This window comes from Amphiprion ocellaris, chromosome 18, assembly GCF_022539595.1.
Source record: "Amphiprion ocellaris isolate individual 3 ecotype Okinawa chromosome 18, ASM2253959v1, whole genome shotgun sequence".
Lineage (NCBI taxonomy): Eukaryota > Metazoa > Chordata > Actinopteri > Pomacentridae > Amphiprion > Amphiprion ocellaris.
In genome coordinates, this window is record NC_072783.1 from 11,678,575 (window position 1) to 11,695,368 (window position 16,794).

General features: G+C 39.6%; 1 protein-coding gene across 1 annotated transcript in view; it reads right to left on the minus strand.

The window, feature by feature from the left end:
• Nucleotides 1-16,794, minus strand: part of fasn (fatty acid synthase) — a 54,762-nt gene that overhangs the window by 36,562 nt on the left and 1,406 nt on the right. The window contains exons 2-10 of the mRNA XM_023264805.3: nt 10,507-10,642; nt 7,555-7,707; nt 7,222-7,395; nt 6,034-6,234; nt 4,967-5,089; nt 4,464-4,579; nt 4,127-4,261; nt 2,124-2,586; nt 625-812 (exon numbers count right to left, since the gene is read on the minus strand). Of these exons, the coding sequence (XP_023120573.2) occupies nt 625-812; nt 2,124-2,586; nt 4,127-4,261; nt 4,464-4,579; nt 4,967-5,089; nt 6,034-6,234; nt 7,222-7,395; nt 7,555-7,707; nt 10,507-10,633 (1,680 nt within the window). The 5' untranslated portion in view covers nt 10,634-10,642. The remainder of the gene's footprint in view (nt 1-624; nt 813-2,123; nt 2,587-4,126; nt 4,262-4,463; nt 4,580-4,966; nt 5,090-6,033; nt 6,235-7,221; nt 7,396-7,554; nt 7,708-10,506; nt 10,643-16,794) is intronic.

Genomic DNA, 16,794 nt, shown 5'->3' on the forward strand with positions numbered 1-16,794 from the left:
AAAGAAAGATAAAGCAGCTGCATCACCTAACACCAAAAGACAAAAATCAAAACAAAACTTGTTTGATTTCTAAATCGACATCATCTGCCTGCTGATGATCACATGATTGCGATCTTACTACAAATCCACTGCTGTGCACCATGAATGTTTAAAGATTCCATCCGTCGGAAATCATACAACGACTGAGCAGCCTTGGCGGAGTACTGCGCTCTCTATCCTATCATTTTTGATATCAATAAATGCTACAAAAATGCTATGATGTCTGTTCCTGTCCTAAATGTGATTGACTCAGTGCTTGCAATCTGAACAAGGCCATCAAAAAGTAAAATCCAGAGGTTTTGATTGTCTAGTGGTTCATGTTTCAGTGACCAAATATGGCTTATCTAATTAAGGCTACAATATGCATATCATTCTAAAATATTATTTTTAATTCTCAACCAGCTAACGTTAGCTTTGGCTAATGCCAAATGAAAATATGAAAAGTATGGTTAATTAAGATTACATTGAGATTTTATAAATAGATTACCATAGTGATATTTGGAACAACACAACAGCATAGTTCTATCTCACAGTCCATCCAAAAATTACAACAATTTGCACTTGGGCATGATGTTTCCACCCTACCTGTATAGCAGCAAGGCCAACAAAGGCATGAACAGTGTCTTCAAAGGTGGTATCATCAGCATCCATGAGCAGACGAGACACAACCAGGCCGGTGTCCTTCAGGGCTGCGTCTGACCGTAGGATGGACTCTTTGAAGTCTGGCAGCTGCATGAGACTGCGGCCCATCCCCGCCCACTGTGTTCCCATACCTGTAAACACAATAAACCTTCTTTATCCAGCTACACATCAGTGACTGAGAGGAGCCATCAGCCTGAGGGTAGCTGAATGTATTAACAGTCCAAGTTTAGCTGAATGTTTAAGTCTATGGAAAAGAGACTCAGACATTTGGTTTTAATACACTGCACATGTCAGAAACTAATTATTAAAAATTGATTTTGATTGTTTTTGTATATAGCTCACAGTTAGCAGCTGGCTATGCAAAAGCATGTACAGTGGTCCCTCACCAAATCATGGTTCACTTTTTGCAGTGTCACTGTATTGTGGATTTTTAAATTGCTTTTGGTATCATGGATTTTTCATTATATCACAGTATTTTGCGGTATATAGGTATCTTTACACGTTTATTATTGTGGCGAGCTGCATTGAAGAGTGTCACTGGACAAGGGACATCTGCCTTTAATGCACTCTGCAACTGACAGACACTTTTATTTTGACACACACAGAAAGCAACACTATAATAAATGTGGCAGGAAGTCATCAAACACACTACACTTCACACTCACAGTCCTGACAACATGACACTTAACCAAACTATCTAGGCTGACTAAACCAACAAAAACACAATAAAACACAAACACTAATAACATTTTAACACTAACATAAATCACAATAATGACATTTAAACCCCCAACACCCCGAACTCCCATGGTGCACTGCAGAACAACAGTGCAGTCATAGCAACCAGCTCTGCAATCGCTACATTATTTTTACTATTTTTGCAGCAAAATAAGCATTTTCTAGCCCAAAAAAATGAAAGCAATATAAAAAATATATAAAAAACTAATAATTAAAACATATTAAAAGAATATTTAATCAAAATAAAATGTGTAGCATACAGCGCAGCGCTGGGCTCTGATTGGCTCAGTGATCGTAGCATCAGTCTCCTCTGTCTCCTGTGTGTAGCAGCATTCAACATCTGGCTTTGTCCATTTCACAAAGACGTCTGATTGCTGCATAGTGTTGCTCTGTGGTGTTGTGTGGTGTACCATAACCCCCCCCGATAGACGAGGGACCACTGTACATCTATAACTTTTAGAACAGATCAGTGTCTTTACCTAAATTTCATGAGAATCAGATAAAGATAAGGTGGATTGAGTCTACAAAGAGCCATGTGGATTGAGAGCTGACCCCCAACGCCCCCTCTGCAGAGCCTGTTGTCTGCTAGGTGATTTTACAACTTACTCAAGGTTTCTATCCATGTAAATAACGTTAGTTTTATTTATCCATATTTTGAGATATCTGTCTCTGCTATGTCTGTTTGCGTGTGTGTGATCACTCACCTGAACAGACGTACCACAGCGGCCTACTACCAGCTGCCTGCACCTGCTGCACCTCCATGATGTCACTCTCACAGCCAATCAGAGCATAGCCTCGGTAGGGCATGCTGGTAGTGGGGACTCCTGACACTTCATTCAGCAAAGACAGGAAGCTTTCATCTGCAGCGTGTTCCTTCCCTTTCTGGAGCATGGCGTTTACTGCAGCCTCAGTGCGGCCACAGGCCTGAAGCACCCTGGGAAGCGTCCGGGGCAAAGTGGAGCCAGTTCGCTTTTCAGTTGGACGAAGGATGACGTGAACATTTGAACCTCCAAATCCGAAGGAGTTGATCCCTACAATACCTCCTCGGGTGGGAATAGGCTTGTCAACGACTTGAACTTGGCCGTTGGTGAGAGCGGGAATGTCAGTGTTTGGACTGTTGAAATGCAGGTTTGGAGCCCAGACTCCTCGCTCCAAGGAGAGCAACACCTGCATGACAGATGAAAACAACCGTCATGAATTTGAGCAGTAATTTAAAAAGAAATTCCAAAATAAATAATTAATGTAGTTTGCTTTTTCAGTTCTTTTCTTTTTGCTTGATTGGGTGATATTTTCAAAAAAAAAATCTCTTTTGACAGTTTGAATGAAATCATAAAGTGAACATAAGTTTGCCCGATATTTTCAAAGATCTCTGTTTCTGCTCATCCAGACAACAAATGCAACCCTGCAAATGCATTTTAAACCTAAAACAGGGGCAACATTATTCCCAAAAGTCTCAGTTTGAGAGTCCTAAAACTTGTGAGTAGTAGCCGTGCTTTTAACATGATCAGATCAAGTGCCTGAGGAGATGAGGCTTGCAGAGTCAGTAACTTCTTTTAAATCACTTCTGAAAACCCACTTTTACAGACTTGCTTTTATGTGAACATTATTTTTAGCTTTACTTAGTATTAGTGTTCTATTTCGTATTGTGTCCTGTTTATTTCAGAAGTTCTCTCGTGTTTTATTTTACTTTTAGCTGCATGGTTCCTTGGTGTGATGTCGTCTCTGTAATTTTTTTAATTCTCAGACTTTGATGTTTAATTTCTAACTTTAACCATCAATCCTTTTTCTTTAATTTTTAAAGATGCCTAGTTCCTTCATTGCTATGATTGCTAATCTAGCTAATTATTCATTTAATTTATTATCATTTTTACTATTTATTTTAATTGACTGCTCTGACTTTTTTCCTAAATCTTGCTTGATTGTCTGTGTTGCATGTTTTAACTGTCAAAGCACTTTGTGAACGCTGTTCTTAAGGGTGCTATACAAATACAATTATTATTATTATTATTATTATTATTATTAGTAGTAGTAGTAGTAGTAGTAGTAGTAGTAGTAGTAGTAGTAGTAGTAGTAGTAGTAGCCATAGTGGCTTTGACCGACAGAACTACTTCACCTCTCATTGCTGCTTGTAACTGGAACTCCTCACCAAATCCTTGTATAAAACACGTTTGATGGGGGGGAAAGAAAAAAAGAATCCGCACCAGTTGAGGGAGTTTAGGGGAGCGATTCTCATTTACTCAGGTATTTTCTTCTTCAGCAACAGAGAGGGGAAACTTGTCTAACCAAGACTTTTGGTTTGAGATTGCCTTCAGCTTTTCTTTTTGCGTAATGTGACATGTGATGCTTAGTTATTAGTTATTGTCTGGTTTCTTTTTTCCCCATCAACAACGCAACCACTGCTGCAATTTTTAGTGTGAACTGAATGCAACAGCATGGATATCTTCCAGGACAGAGTACATAAAAAGCTGCATTTAATCCCAATCATGCAATTCTTTGGGCCAACACTACAAAGACACAGAAACAAATATGAAAAGATAGTGGGGTGCAGCCAGGAGGATGACAGCAGGAGCCTTGCAGCACCTTTCAGTGTAGATGTTCAGAAAAAGTAAGAAAAATCTGACTGCAGACATGGGGGAAAAAAAGGAAAAGGAATGAAAAGTTCTTGTTTTGAATCTTGAACCACTGACAGCCAGGCTGCTACTCTCACCTTTGCCATTGCAGCCAGACCAGAGGCCGGTTCTGGATGGCCCATGTTGGACTTGGTGGAGCCAATCAGCAAGGGCTCTCGCTTTGAGTGACAGAACACACTAACAATACCATTCACCTCCTGTGGGTCCCCAACCTGCATGTAGAGAGCAGAGATACTTCAGAGATGATATACCCCCGGTGAGAGACGTTAAGCGTGGGTGTGAAAGTGACATTTTCATTTTCGGAAAGAAAATGTTTTTATTATTGCCTATTTTCTGCCTTATCAAGCAACATATGCTTTGTGATGTAAATCCCAGCACTAAAAACAGGTTACATGTGACTGCTGTGTTCCTGACCTTTGTTCCGGTGCCGTGGGCTTCGATGTACTCCACCTGCTCAGGAGTTATGTTCGCCTCCTCGTAAAGAGATCGAACCAGCCTCTGCTGCATGTCACCTGATGGGAATGTTACGCCTGAGGAACCAAGAGAAATACATGGCGATAAGTGAGGTGCACAAAACCACAACTGCTGCTTCAATCACACACCCACATCCACTAAGTTTACATGGCTTTGTGAGAGATGTAACTCCATAAACTGATGTTTAAAGAAGGTGTGAATCTCAACATGGTTTGTGAGGTTCTTTCTACTATCTATATCTTGTATTTGGTCATTTGTAACATCACCAAATATAATGCCAAGTCCAGAAACAAACCACAAAAATAACAATTCTAAACCGTTTAAACACTTTAATTCATTAATGAATCCAAACCAACTAGTGGTCATCTTTTATTTGACTGTTTCTACAGGTAGGGTAATCTTTTCACAGAATGCAGTGCTCATGTATCACAGTATGATTTTACCTTGTTCTTTGTATCCATCTGTGTTGTTGCCTGCATTGATCACTGTTGCGTAGATCCTTTTAGCCAGCGACCGCTTAACCAGCAGCACTGCTACTGCTGCTTCAGAACGGCAGTATCCATTGCCTGACAAAAACAACAAAGTTCACATTGGTAACCACACATATATACACACAGAGTGCAACAACATATAGTACACAGCTAAATCAGCGTGATTTTAGACTTTAAGCATATAGTGACTATGGAGAGACAAATTTCACAATTAAAGACTGGCAGATGTGAAACACTGCAACTGACAATTCAAAACACAAGAAAAGCACTCAGAGAGCGCAGTTCTCCACCAAGGCTTATCCGTCAACCATTTCTGACGGATAAGTCCTGATAAGACCGCAGCAGTCGATATGTAGTAGGATCGCAGTCATGTGATCATCAGCAGGCAGCTGATGTAGCGTTCATTTGTTGTCATAGTTACATTGATGCCGTGCTGCTATCTCGCAATGCTACAGAAATCTTAAACAAATCTCTGCATCCAGACTATAAGCCGGATTACTGCCAAAATCTAATCAATTAATCCTTGTGTCATTTCTGACTTTCCCTGAAAATTTCATCCAAATCTGTTTGTCCCTTTTTGAGTAATATTGTGAATGGACAGACAGACAGACAGACAGACAGACAGACAGACGGACGGACAAACAGACGCTGATCGTCACATAACTCCGCCGCATTCCTTGGCAGAGTACTTATGCACCTAATTGGTTGACTAGGAAGTCAACATAAACCACATACATTCATCAATGATTTATTCTTCAATAACAAAATGATAAAAATCATCTCCACAACCCGTCTGTTAATGTGCAGTACAGCCAGCAGTATGTGATGCGCTGACCTTGATCATGAATTGAATTAAATATATTTTTAACTTCACTATACTGTACTGCAAAAGATTAATATACCTGCTCTAAGCCAGGAATATGAAAACATGCCAAAGGCTCCATATGCCTTGATTAGATTAGATTAGATGGTGGCCAATGTGAAAGAGATGCAGCTGCGGTCCCCTGATTTCCTTTTACCTGATGAGTCAAAAGACTTGCAGGTCCCCTCAGGACTGAGCATGCCCAGTTTCATGAATTGCACCGAGGTGTTTGGCTTGAGCAGCAAATTAACTCCCCCAACCACAGCAGCATCACAGTGGCCCTGGCGAATGGCGTGGAAGGCATTTTCGAAAGCCAGCAAGCTGGAGGAGCAGGCTGTGTCTATGGCAGTGCTGGGTCCTGGAGACAGGAAGGAGAGGAGAGGAAGGTGGGTTAGAGCTAGAAACCACATCTGCAGGAAAAGAGACCTAGTAACACCTGGCATGGGTCAAGCAGAACAAACGCTTTCACTTCTCTGAGATGACAGTTAAATTACTATTGGGAGGCAGCACTGGTTCCAGATCTGCAGCTCATCACAGCTTTGACTCCACTGAGTCTCCACAGAATCACAGATAACAAGTTCTTTGTTCCATTGAAAGTGCAAGACAAGTGCTTAACAGTAAGATACATACATTTTGAGTCATGACAAGGTAAATAAAAAAACAGAAAGGCAACAAAGAATTAAAAACTACAGGACAAATAGAAAAAATGCCAAGAGGCTTTGGTTACTTTAGAAATTGTACTGCGTATCTTGGAGTCTATCTATGCATCTTATAGGTACTTTATCAAATAAACAAATGAAAAAATGTCAAATAATCTGAAAAAAAATTCGTGTTGTTTTTTCTTTTCAGTTAGTTCTCCGCAAATAAGGAAATTTCCATGACTTATTCTAAAATCACCATAAAGTGAAGCCAACAGAAAGGTTTTGCATAGTTTATATACAGAAAAAAAAGAACGAACTTGTTCGGCACTAACAACACAAAACACAGACGATCTAAAGAACCGTTTATGTCACAAATTCAGTATCCAACACCATGAGGAAATATGGTGACTATCTCTTCTTCTGCTGGATGGACAACCAAACACATAACGCATCAAAAAGTCAGAAAATAGCTCAACAGGTAGTATTTTTAAAAGGTAATCTTACCATCTGACAGTACTAACTCAACATAATGTGTTTAGAAAAGCTTTGGGTTTGATGTACTGCCAGCATAAACTCTGGGGCCGTTGCAACATAAACGCAAACCAGGAAGAGACTGGACTATTTTTGCCAGTCCATTATCAGCAACATGAAACTCAAGAGCCACAGAAAGAATTCACAAGTGAGAGGTGACTGTGTGCACATACCGTTGAAGTCAAAGAAGTAGGAGAGTCTGTTAGCCAACATGGCACGCTGGCAGCCAGTCATGCTGTAGCCCAGAAGCTCTTCTGGATCTCTGCTGAACGCCTCGCCTGCCTCCGAGCCACTCACACCAATGTAGACGCCCGTCTTACTGCCACGCAGTGCGGACGGATTCAGTCCTGCATCACAACATTTCATTTTTAAATACTCCCACGGTATTTTGTCAGGTAGCCGAAATCAGATAATGAGCCTTTTTATTCTACATTAAAGTCTAAATATGCTAAAAGAAACTATAAAAGAATTCAGTCCCACTTGACCACAAACATTTCCTTTCTCACCTCCATCTATGATAGCCTCGTAGGTAACCTCCAGCATGATGCGGAGCTGGGGGTCCATGGTATGGGCTTGTTTGGGGTGGACTCCAAAGAAGGCTGCATCAAAGTGGCTGATGTCTTTCAGTTTACCGTTCCTCTTTGGGAGACCAAAAAGACCTTGAAAAAAGCAGAAAAACATTATTTTCAAAATAATTCCTCGGAAAGGCAGGGGTAGAGTTGAGTGTTCATTACTAGTACAGAGTGTGTATCACACACACATCAAAACAGCGACGAACGGGGCAAACAGTTCAGCTGTGCACAGTCGCTATGGAAATGTGATCAGACCCTGTTAAAAACGTGAAGTTCAAAGGGCTGAACATGAGCAGGTACAACAACAGGTAAGCATTTTTCATACAGACCTAACTAAGGTTGCATTTACCCCCTGTACTGACAGAAGCTTAACAGGTGAAATCTGAATCATGAACTAAATCATCCATCCATTATCTATACACCACTTAATCCTCATTAGGGTCACGGTGGGAGGGGCTGGAGTCTATCCCAGCTGACTTAGGGCTAAGACAGGGGACACCCTGGACAGGTTGCCAGTCTGTCGCAGGGCTACATATACAGACAAACAATCACACCTAGGGGCAATTTAGAATCACCAATTAACCTCAGCATGTTTTTGGACTGTGGCAGGAAGCTGGAGAACCCGCAAAAAACCCACCCATGCACAGGAAGAACATGCAAACTCCATGCAGAAAGATCCCGGGAAGGCCAGGACATGAACCGGGACATTCTAGCTGCAAGGCGAAAGTGCTAACCAACACGCCACTGTGCAATCCGAACTAAATCACGGACATCATAAATGTCATCATAACTTCACCTGCTATGATAACCAAATAGATAATAGAGGGCAAAGCGTTACCACCTACTGAGAAAATTACTTTTATCTTATCAGTGAAAGCAATATAACCTCTTCACAACTTCCTCTGAACCATATGAGTAACTACACAAGGAGTTATTGTGGCAACACACACAAGGATGCTGTGCAGGAGTAGTGGGCAAACTGATGTAATACTTTGTTTTAAATCTAGGAATAAAGACAGTCCTTGTTGATTGTTGATGTGTTTGTGCAATTTAAAAGAAAAAGCTACACTGGTGAAAATCATTTTGCAGCATTGTCACCTTGAGTTGAGTGCGGGACACTGTTGAGCTTTGGACAAAACCAGGCTTAATGCAGCAATAGTCAATAAAATGGCTCTGTGTGTGTGTGACTGTGTTTGTGTGTGTGTGTGTGTGTGTGTTTGTGTGTGTGAGCTCAGGCTGTTCAGACTGACAGTTACCCCTCAAGGTGGATAGGCAGTCCATGTACTTAGTTAAAAAGTTCACATTTTTTGTGTAAACACTGTCCCGGTTCATGTCAATCCAATATGTTTGTCTTTGTACACATGAATGTGATCCTGTCAGCTGAAGTTATCTACAAAACCAATGTTTGAACATTTAGAAAGCTGCCTTGTTGACATCCATGTTTACCCACTAGAACCACTGGCATTACTTATGATAAGAAAAACAAACATACAAACTTGAACATGGCATTGCTTTAAAGTGGAGCAAATAATTGTATTTCCAAATATGTGGATAGGAAAAATGGTGTTTAAAATTACCTTTACTTGCTTATGGTAATGTGATGGAATCTGACTCTATATAATTTACATTATACATATATTTAAATATATGTATTCAGTTGGAAACAGCAAGTTGAACAAAACTGAGGATGAAGAAAGCTAATTTAATGGTTCATGCCATAACGTATAGACATGTCAGATCATGGAAGGACCCAGGGGTTCATGGGGTTAAGCGTCCACAGGCCAGAACCTCTTGCAGGTTAAGGGACAATTTTCTTCTTGGAAAGTTAATCAATCCACAGAGACACAAAATTATCAGGGGCCACAAAAAGAAGCAGCTACATATGAATGCAAAAGACCAGTAAAAAAAACCCAAACAACCACAATGAGATGAAAAAAACCTTAACTTGATGCAAAACAACAGCTTTCGTTTTCTATGTCTATTCTCTCCGTTGACGTGAATGTCTGTTCCCAAATGTACTGGTTTCATTATCTGTTTATGCCTATGATATATACTACTGTTCAAAAGTTTGGGGTCACTTAGAAATGTCCTCATTTTTGAAAGAAAAGTATCTTTTTTTTCAATGAAGATAACATGAAATGAATCATAAATCCAGTCTAGACATTGTTAATGTGGTAAATGACTATTCTAGCTGGAAACAGCTGATTTTTAATGGAATATCTCCATAGAGGTACAGAGGAACATTTCCAGCAACCATCACTCCTGTGTTCTAATGCTACATTGGGTTAGCTAAAGGTGTTGAAAGGCTAATTGATGATTAGAAAACCCTTGTGCAGTTATGTTAGCACATGGATAAAAGTGTTGTCTGGATGACCCCAGACTTTTGAACGGTAGTGTATGTAATGCCTCACAGTCCTATCCAGCAGCAATGATCTGGTGATTTGTAGTTAAAATGCATCTAGGATAACACTAATCCCATTTAACTTTTTAAAATTTTAGTCAACAGCATTTAATGTCTAAATTCACTAAATGTTAAATGTAAACAGAATTTAAACAATCAGGACATGTTAACATTAAACGCAGCTGATAAAAACTCACTGTTAAAGTAGCCTACTGTATGTTTATTCCAGATTTAAAATCTTAGTCAGTTCATCTGCACTTGAGTCTTCCTCACTCTTCCAAAGCATCCTTACTCAAAACACACTGACGTCCTGTCACTGAAGCTCCACATCACCATCATCCTGGAGCTACCAATGTTTGTGTTGTTGTGAAGACAGCATGGTCATAAGCCATTAGTAAGACTGACATTTCCATCCTCAATGACTGTAGCTACCACAGAGCAGCCAAGGAACAATATATCAGATACAGCTGTAGGTGAGGCTTCACCTGGTGTCCACCGCCGGTTGTCTTCTGTCACCATGTCCACACCATTGATGAGGTTTTCCCAAAATTCCTCCAAGTTATTGGACTCCGGCAGACGGCCCGATATCCCAGCTATGACTATCTCATCCATGCTGAATCCCTGTGAACACAGATGGAGAAGGTGTGACCAAACAGCAGCAACAGATTTTAAACACGATAAATGCGATCGATGTTATATCAGGAGATCCAGTTGAGCACCAGGCAAGTCTTCAGTTCTATTCCACTCTATTTATAATTGCATATATATTGTATATATAATTGCCAAAATTTTTAGAATAGATTCATTAGTTTGAGAAATTCGTTAAAAAAAAGAAAAAAGAAGTCTAAATTCTCTTGCTTCTTAAGTGTAAACATTTTCTAGTTTCTTTGATCCTCTATGGCACTCATTCAAATACCTCTTGGGTTTTAGGAAATGCTGTTAGACATTTTATATCATTTCTCACATTTAACACACCGAACAACTAATCAATTAATCATCATTTGATGATTAATTGAGGATTTATTAATAAATTATAATCAGCAGTTCCAGCCTTACTATGTTGCTTGCAAATCGTTTTAGTAAGACAAATGCTTGATGTGATCTGAATAAGCCTGAGTTTGACACTAACTGGGTCAATATATAATTGAGATGCTTTTGAAGTCCATGGGATATATTTTGCACACATTATGATCATGTCTTTACAAATTCCATAATTATTTATTATGGAAACAATCACTTCTTAATAAAAAAATGACTGGATATCACTAAAATTTCGACTAAATAACCGTCCTAATTTAATAACAACCACCTTCTAATATGTAGAATTACTGAATGCTTACAACTAAGCGTGAGATGTAAAATTTCAAAAAGGCTTCTGTGGCAGTTATCTATTTTTCATTATTTTTCACACCTAACATGTTCCTGTATTGAAGCATATGTAATTGTTGACTGACAGGTTTGGGAATGAGTCCTTTTGGGCACGCATGACAGAGCACTTACAGCCGACTGTCTGCTGATACACTGTTCCGTGTCCATGAGCACATCCATGTTTTACAGTGTAGGCGCATGTCTGTCTTGTTCTTTGTTCCTTTTTTCTAGGTCAGGCCTTTTTGTGTCAGCAGGTCGAGATGCATTAGCTGGTGAGCTAGCAGCCTGGGACAGTCCTCCTCGGAATAAAAGTATGCCATCACCTCGATGTACAGAAGTCTGTCTGCCATCATCCTTGGACTCCTTCCTTCATAGTATATTTTACACATTTTAGAGATGCTCAGAACACTGATGAGCCAGCAAACACATGGTCCCCTCACTTTAACACAAGCATATTCTTCAGTCTTTATGATGCCACTGTAACGTCAGCAGAAACAAATTGGTCAACGAAGTGGCAGCTTGTGTGGTCAGATTACTATGAGCTCTGGTTGGTTAAGTCAGCACATCAGAATATGTGTCAGTGAGCTGACACACAGCACAGTAGAGTTTCACTAAGGTGGGGAATTTAACAATACATACACTACCGTTCAAAAGTTTGGTATTTGCAACATAAATACACAGGAATAAGCAAGTACAGTATGTACACTACTTTTCAAAAGTTTGAGGTCACTTAGAAATGTCCTTATTTTTGAAAGAAAAGTATTTTTTTTTCAATGACGATAACGTTAAATGAATCAGAAATCCAGTCTAGACATTGTTAATGTGGTAAATGACTATTCTAGCTGGAAATGGCTGATTTTTAATGGAATATCTACATAGGAGTACAGAGGAACATTTCCAGCAACATGAAGTTGTCTGGGATATGTAAAATGGCTGCTTCATCAATCCGTTAAAGTAACGTTTTGTTGTCATTCAGACATAGGTCACTTTTACGTTAATGTTCCTCACTGCTTCACACACAACACTTCTCATTCATGTGAGACTGGATTGTATACCAGGTTATGTATAGTACATAATAATGCACTAAAAAACAAAAGTTTACCCCAACCTAGTAACATTTCAGTATTGTGGCAAGCCAAAAGTATATCTGTGATAATTCTTTTATTTATTTAATCATCCATTTGTGTTCAGTTCTTTTCTATGCATGTTCCATGTTACTATGCATCACCCTCTAACTTATCTAGATTTCTGTATTTTGGTTCCATTTATCTTTTTTTTTCATTTGTGTGCGTTGGTCACTAGTGCAGTAATAAAATGAAAGCATTAAGAGAGAATCATAACCCATTATGCACTTGCTAAACTTACAGCTGTAGTGCTGATACACAATAAAACACTACAGATTACTGCTTTACACGAGGTTCATGTGGTTGTACATGTTTTGAAACATACACAGAAGCCTATTCTGAGGCACAATTCAAATACTTAATAACAACATTTGAAGACTCTAAAATGACACGTCTCCTCTAGTTCTGACCAGTTAAGAGTAAACGTATCATCTTTTAAATGCTGTTGTCATTCTAATTTCAGTTGACTCACTGATCAATCAACTTCCTGTTTCTGTTTTGCAAATCTCCTTCAGCACCAGTAATACTTCATTACATGGCACTGCTGTTATGCTATTTAAGAATCTGAACAAAGTGACAACAAAAAAAATGTACTGACAGAAGCAAACAGTTTGTAAAAATGCTGTGAAATGAGGGAAATAGTGTATTCTAAACAAATGTAATAGTATATGTCATGTGAATCAGACTGAACACAGGCCAGTCACACGATGATAGCACGTTCTGGCCTCTCCGTGGCTCGGTAATTGAAGGGATTTGCCATCCAGGATATACTGGCCTTGGATTAGATCTAATGAAGCACCTTCAGTGCAATACGTAGCCTTGCCTGACCCAGATCACATACTAACACCCTGCACAGGACTGAAGGCATAAGCAGACTATCTGCTAACTCTAAGCCGGGCTGGTCAACACACATAACCCAACTCATGCTGTACCTGACATCACTTCAACTAAATTCAACAGTGATGACAAGGAGGATGACTGGTTGCATTGTTGTCCATTATTGTAGTCTCTTTAGGTTTAGTTGGACTCACTAGATGTAGGCTACTGATCAAAAGTTTGGGGTCACCTAGACAATTTCTTGTTTTAAATGAAAACTCACACTTTGGTTCATGTGCTAACATAATTGCACAAGGGTTTTCTAATCATCAATTAGCCTTTCAACACCATTAGCTAACACAATGTAGCATTAGAACACAGGAGTGATGGTTGCTGGAAATGTTCCTCTGTACCCCTATGGAGATATTCCATTAAAAATCAGCCGTTTCCAGCTAGAATAGTCATTTACCACACTAACAATGTCTAGACTTTATTTCTGATTCATTTAACGTTATCTTCATTGAAGAAAAAACTACTTTTCGTTCAAAAATAAGGACTTTTCGAAGTGACCCCAAACTTTTGAACAGTAATGTATATACTACAGTAACATATCATTCCCCTGTGGCTCAGTCGATCTATAACCATTACAACTGGGGTTGGTTTAACAAAATACTAACAAGCCAAAGCGTATTTTTCTGCTTGCATGATAAAGAAGTGTTACCAGACCATTCTCCAGCACTGACACAGCACTGTGAAGATAGGTCTGACTTGCCAGGCCTCAACATTCTGAATATTCAACCGCTCAGCCCATCCAGCAGCACGCCACAACAAGACCCGACTTGACCAGAAATGCCATCCATTTCTTACTCTGCAGGCAACTATGTCATCCTCTTCCACTAAGTGAAGAAGAAAAACTTGTTCCTTGATACCTTACCTTCTTATCTATTCCTGCACTGCCTTTATACTTTTTCTGCTGCTGTAACGGTGAACTTTCCCCACTGTGGGATCAATAAAGTTTATCCTTATCCTTACCTGATGTTTCTGGCCACAGCTGCAGAGTGGCAACAATATTCTATTTTCTATCGTTGGTGATTTCACACCTCACCTGTTTGGTTAAAGCAAATTTACTTCTGTTTGTACGGTTAGTATGGTTCATTTGGGTTGTTGTGAAAGCTGTCTGTAAGCACCCCCTGTGGACTCAACCCAGCATTTCAGTGCAGAAAATACTGAATTTCATGATATGTATTTGAGGACTCTTTCTAACCATTCAAGTTTGGCTGAGTGGTTGAAAACAGTGCAATGTGGTGTCAGAAACTCATAACACTGACTTCTTTTTTCCTTCATAGGGACTTTAGATAGGTTCATTCACAAGTGTTTCTGTGTGATTCTGGAAGGAACAATTGATTAAATTGTGGGGGTGTTTCCGAGTCCCATCAGTCCCAGCCACCTGTGACATATTTAGGTCACGCGAGCTGGTATCCGTACATAATGTACACATGCATAACACGTGTGTTCTCAGCACAAGGTCATTTTGTTTGTGGGTACATCTATATTAAATGGCCACGTTCTATCGTGCTGTGATTTCCGATCATCAATAATAATAATGATAATAAAAATCCTGCATTTCTGACAATGCCATATGGGGGAATGAACAGTCTTGGCGGAGTACTGCGCTCTCTGAGTGCTTTTCTAGTTTTCATATTTGGTACTATCAAATAGAATACAGTATCATGAGGATGCTTTCAAAAATGAAAGTCTTGCCAATAGCTACTGACCAATAAACTTCCTCCAAAGTGAAATAAAATGCCAAAAAAATAAAACATTTAACTCAAATCAATATCCAAAACCAGCACCTGTGCCAGTATGTAGGTAGGTGGGCAGGTTCTTCCAAGATCTTGTAGAACTTGCGACAGTTATCACTGTCTTCACTCTCTTTATGTAGTCCCAGACTGACTCCATAATGTTGGGATCAGTGAGGCACATAAGATCTGCTGGAGTCATTGTTCCTCATATGGAAGGAGATGCCTCGTATGATTGGCTGACCTGGCATCATTCTGATCACATGCCTCACTGATAGGTAAGAACGCAAACGTCTCAAGTGCAGAAAACTACCCTTTCATCTATGTAACGTGCAATTTTGGATGAATTCTTAGTCAATTATGATGTTTTATTGTTAGAGAGAAATAATTTCCTCTGAGTTTGTATCATCAGTGAAATGTCACCCTTACCCTTTTGTTTATTGAGAAATGTAAAAGCCAGACACTGTCGGTTGCAGCAAAATAAGGAATTCCAAAGAGAATTGAAGACAATGGCTTTCATTTGGTTGACTCACATCCAGCAGGAGAACATGATGAGTCTATGGTATGGGTATGAAGACTAAATATTTTACTCATTCCCTACTCAACACTTTATACACTTAAGGTCCAGGTGGCCTCTGACCTACAAGGCTTTGTACTGGACCGAAAGGCTCATTACCATATCTGTCTTATGAAAGCATCACAATTACAAAAGACCAATGTTCACAGTAACCAACAGAGTTCCAGGCTGCTAGATATTCCAGTCTGGGACACAGTGTTGGGCTGACACACTAAAGCTCTTTCAGACATGTGCTCCTTTCTGTTAATCTGACGGCATCTCAACCTCTCGCATCCTGCTTATTTTTCCACTAAAGTTGTGAGAACAGTCTTCCTCGGGCTGGACTGACGAACATTTCTATCACTTTCTACTTGGCACAAGTCTGAACCGCATGTAGTTGCACAAGCGAGGTACACTAAGTTGTGTAAAGTATGAACAAGTGTGAAGACCATTTCCACATTTCAGCACCAACACCGACGCAAAAACATCACAGAGGGCAGAATCACAAAGTAGCTTCACTTTGCCCTACAATTTCACGTTTATTCCTGAAATGTCCCTAAAATATAATGATGCAATGAAGACAGTCTGATGAGATTCGCAAATAATAAATCCAGGTTTTCACAGACAGAATATAAACAGGATGTTAAATTCATTTTGTTGCTTCCAGCTATTTGTCTTTCCTCACTATGTCACACTGTGTACTTTCCTTCACCACAGACAGGTGACTATCACACAGAGTCAGTTTCTCAGCTGCAGTTCAGTCATTTGTTACATAGTGGTTGTCTTTAGGTTCAGTCCTGAGCTCCATCACAGCTGTCAGGATATTTTTATTTGACTGGTGGTAAAGCTGTAAATTATTCATAATTTTTGGTCAGAGGAAAGCTGGTGTTTAGTTTAGCTGAAGTCTTTTGATTTTTAGTGTTTTATTATGTGTTGTACGTCACAATGTATTCTAGTGTCCAGTCTGGCCTTACAGACAAATAGTGCATGCCTCTCTGAATGGCTGTGGTTTGTCTAAGTGAAGCAGTGAGGAACAGTAGAGGGACATATGTCTGAATGACAGAATGCCACCAGTTTTCCAGACCAATAAAGCGGCAATGTTACGTATGC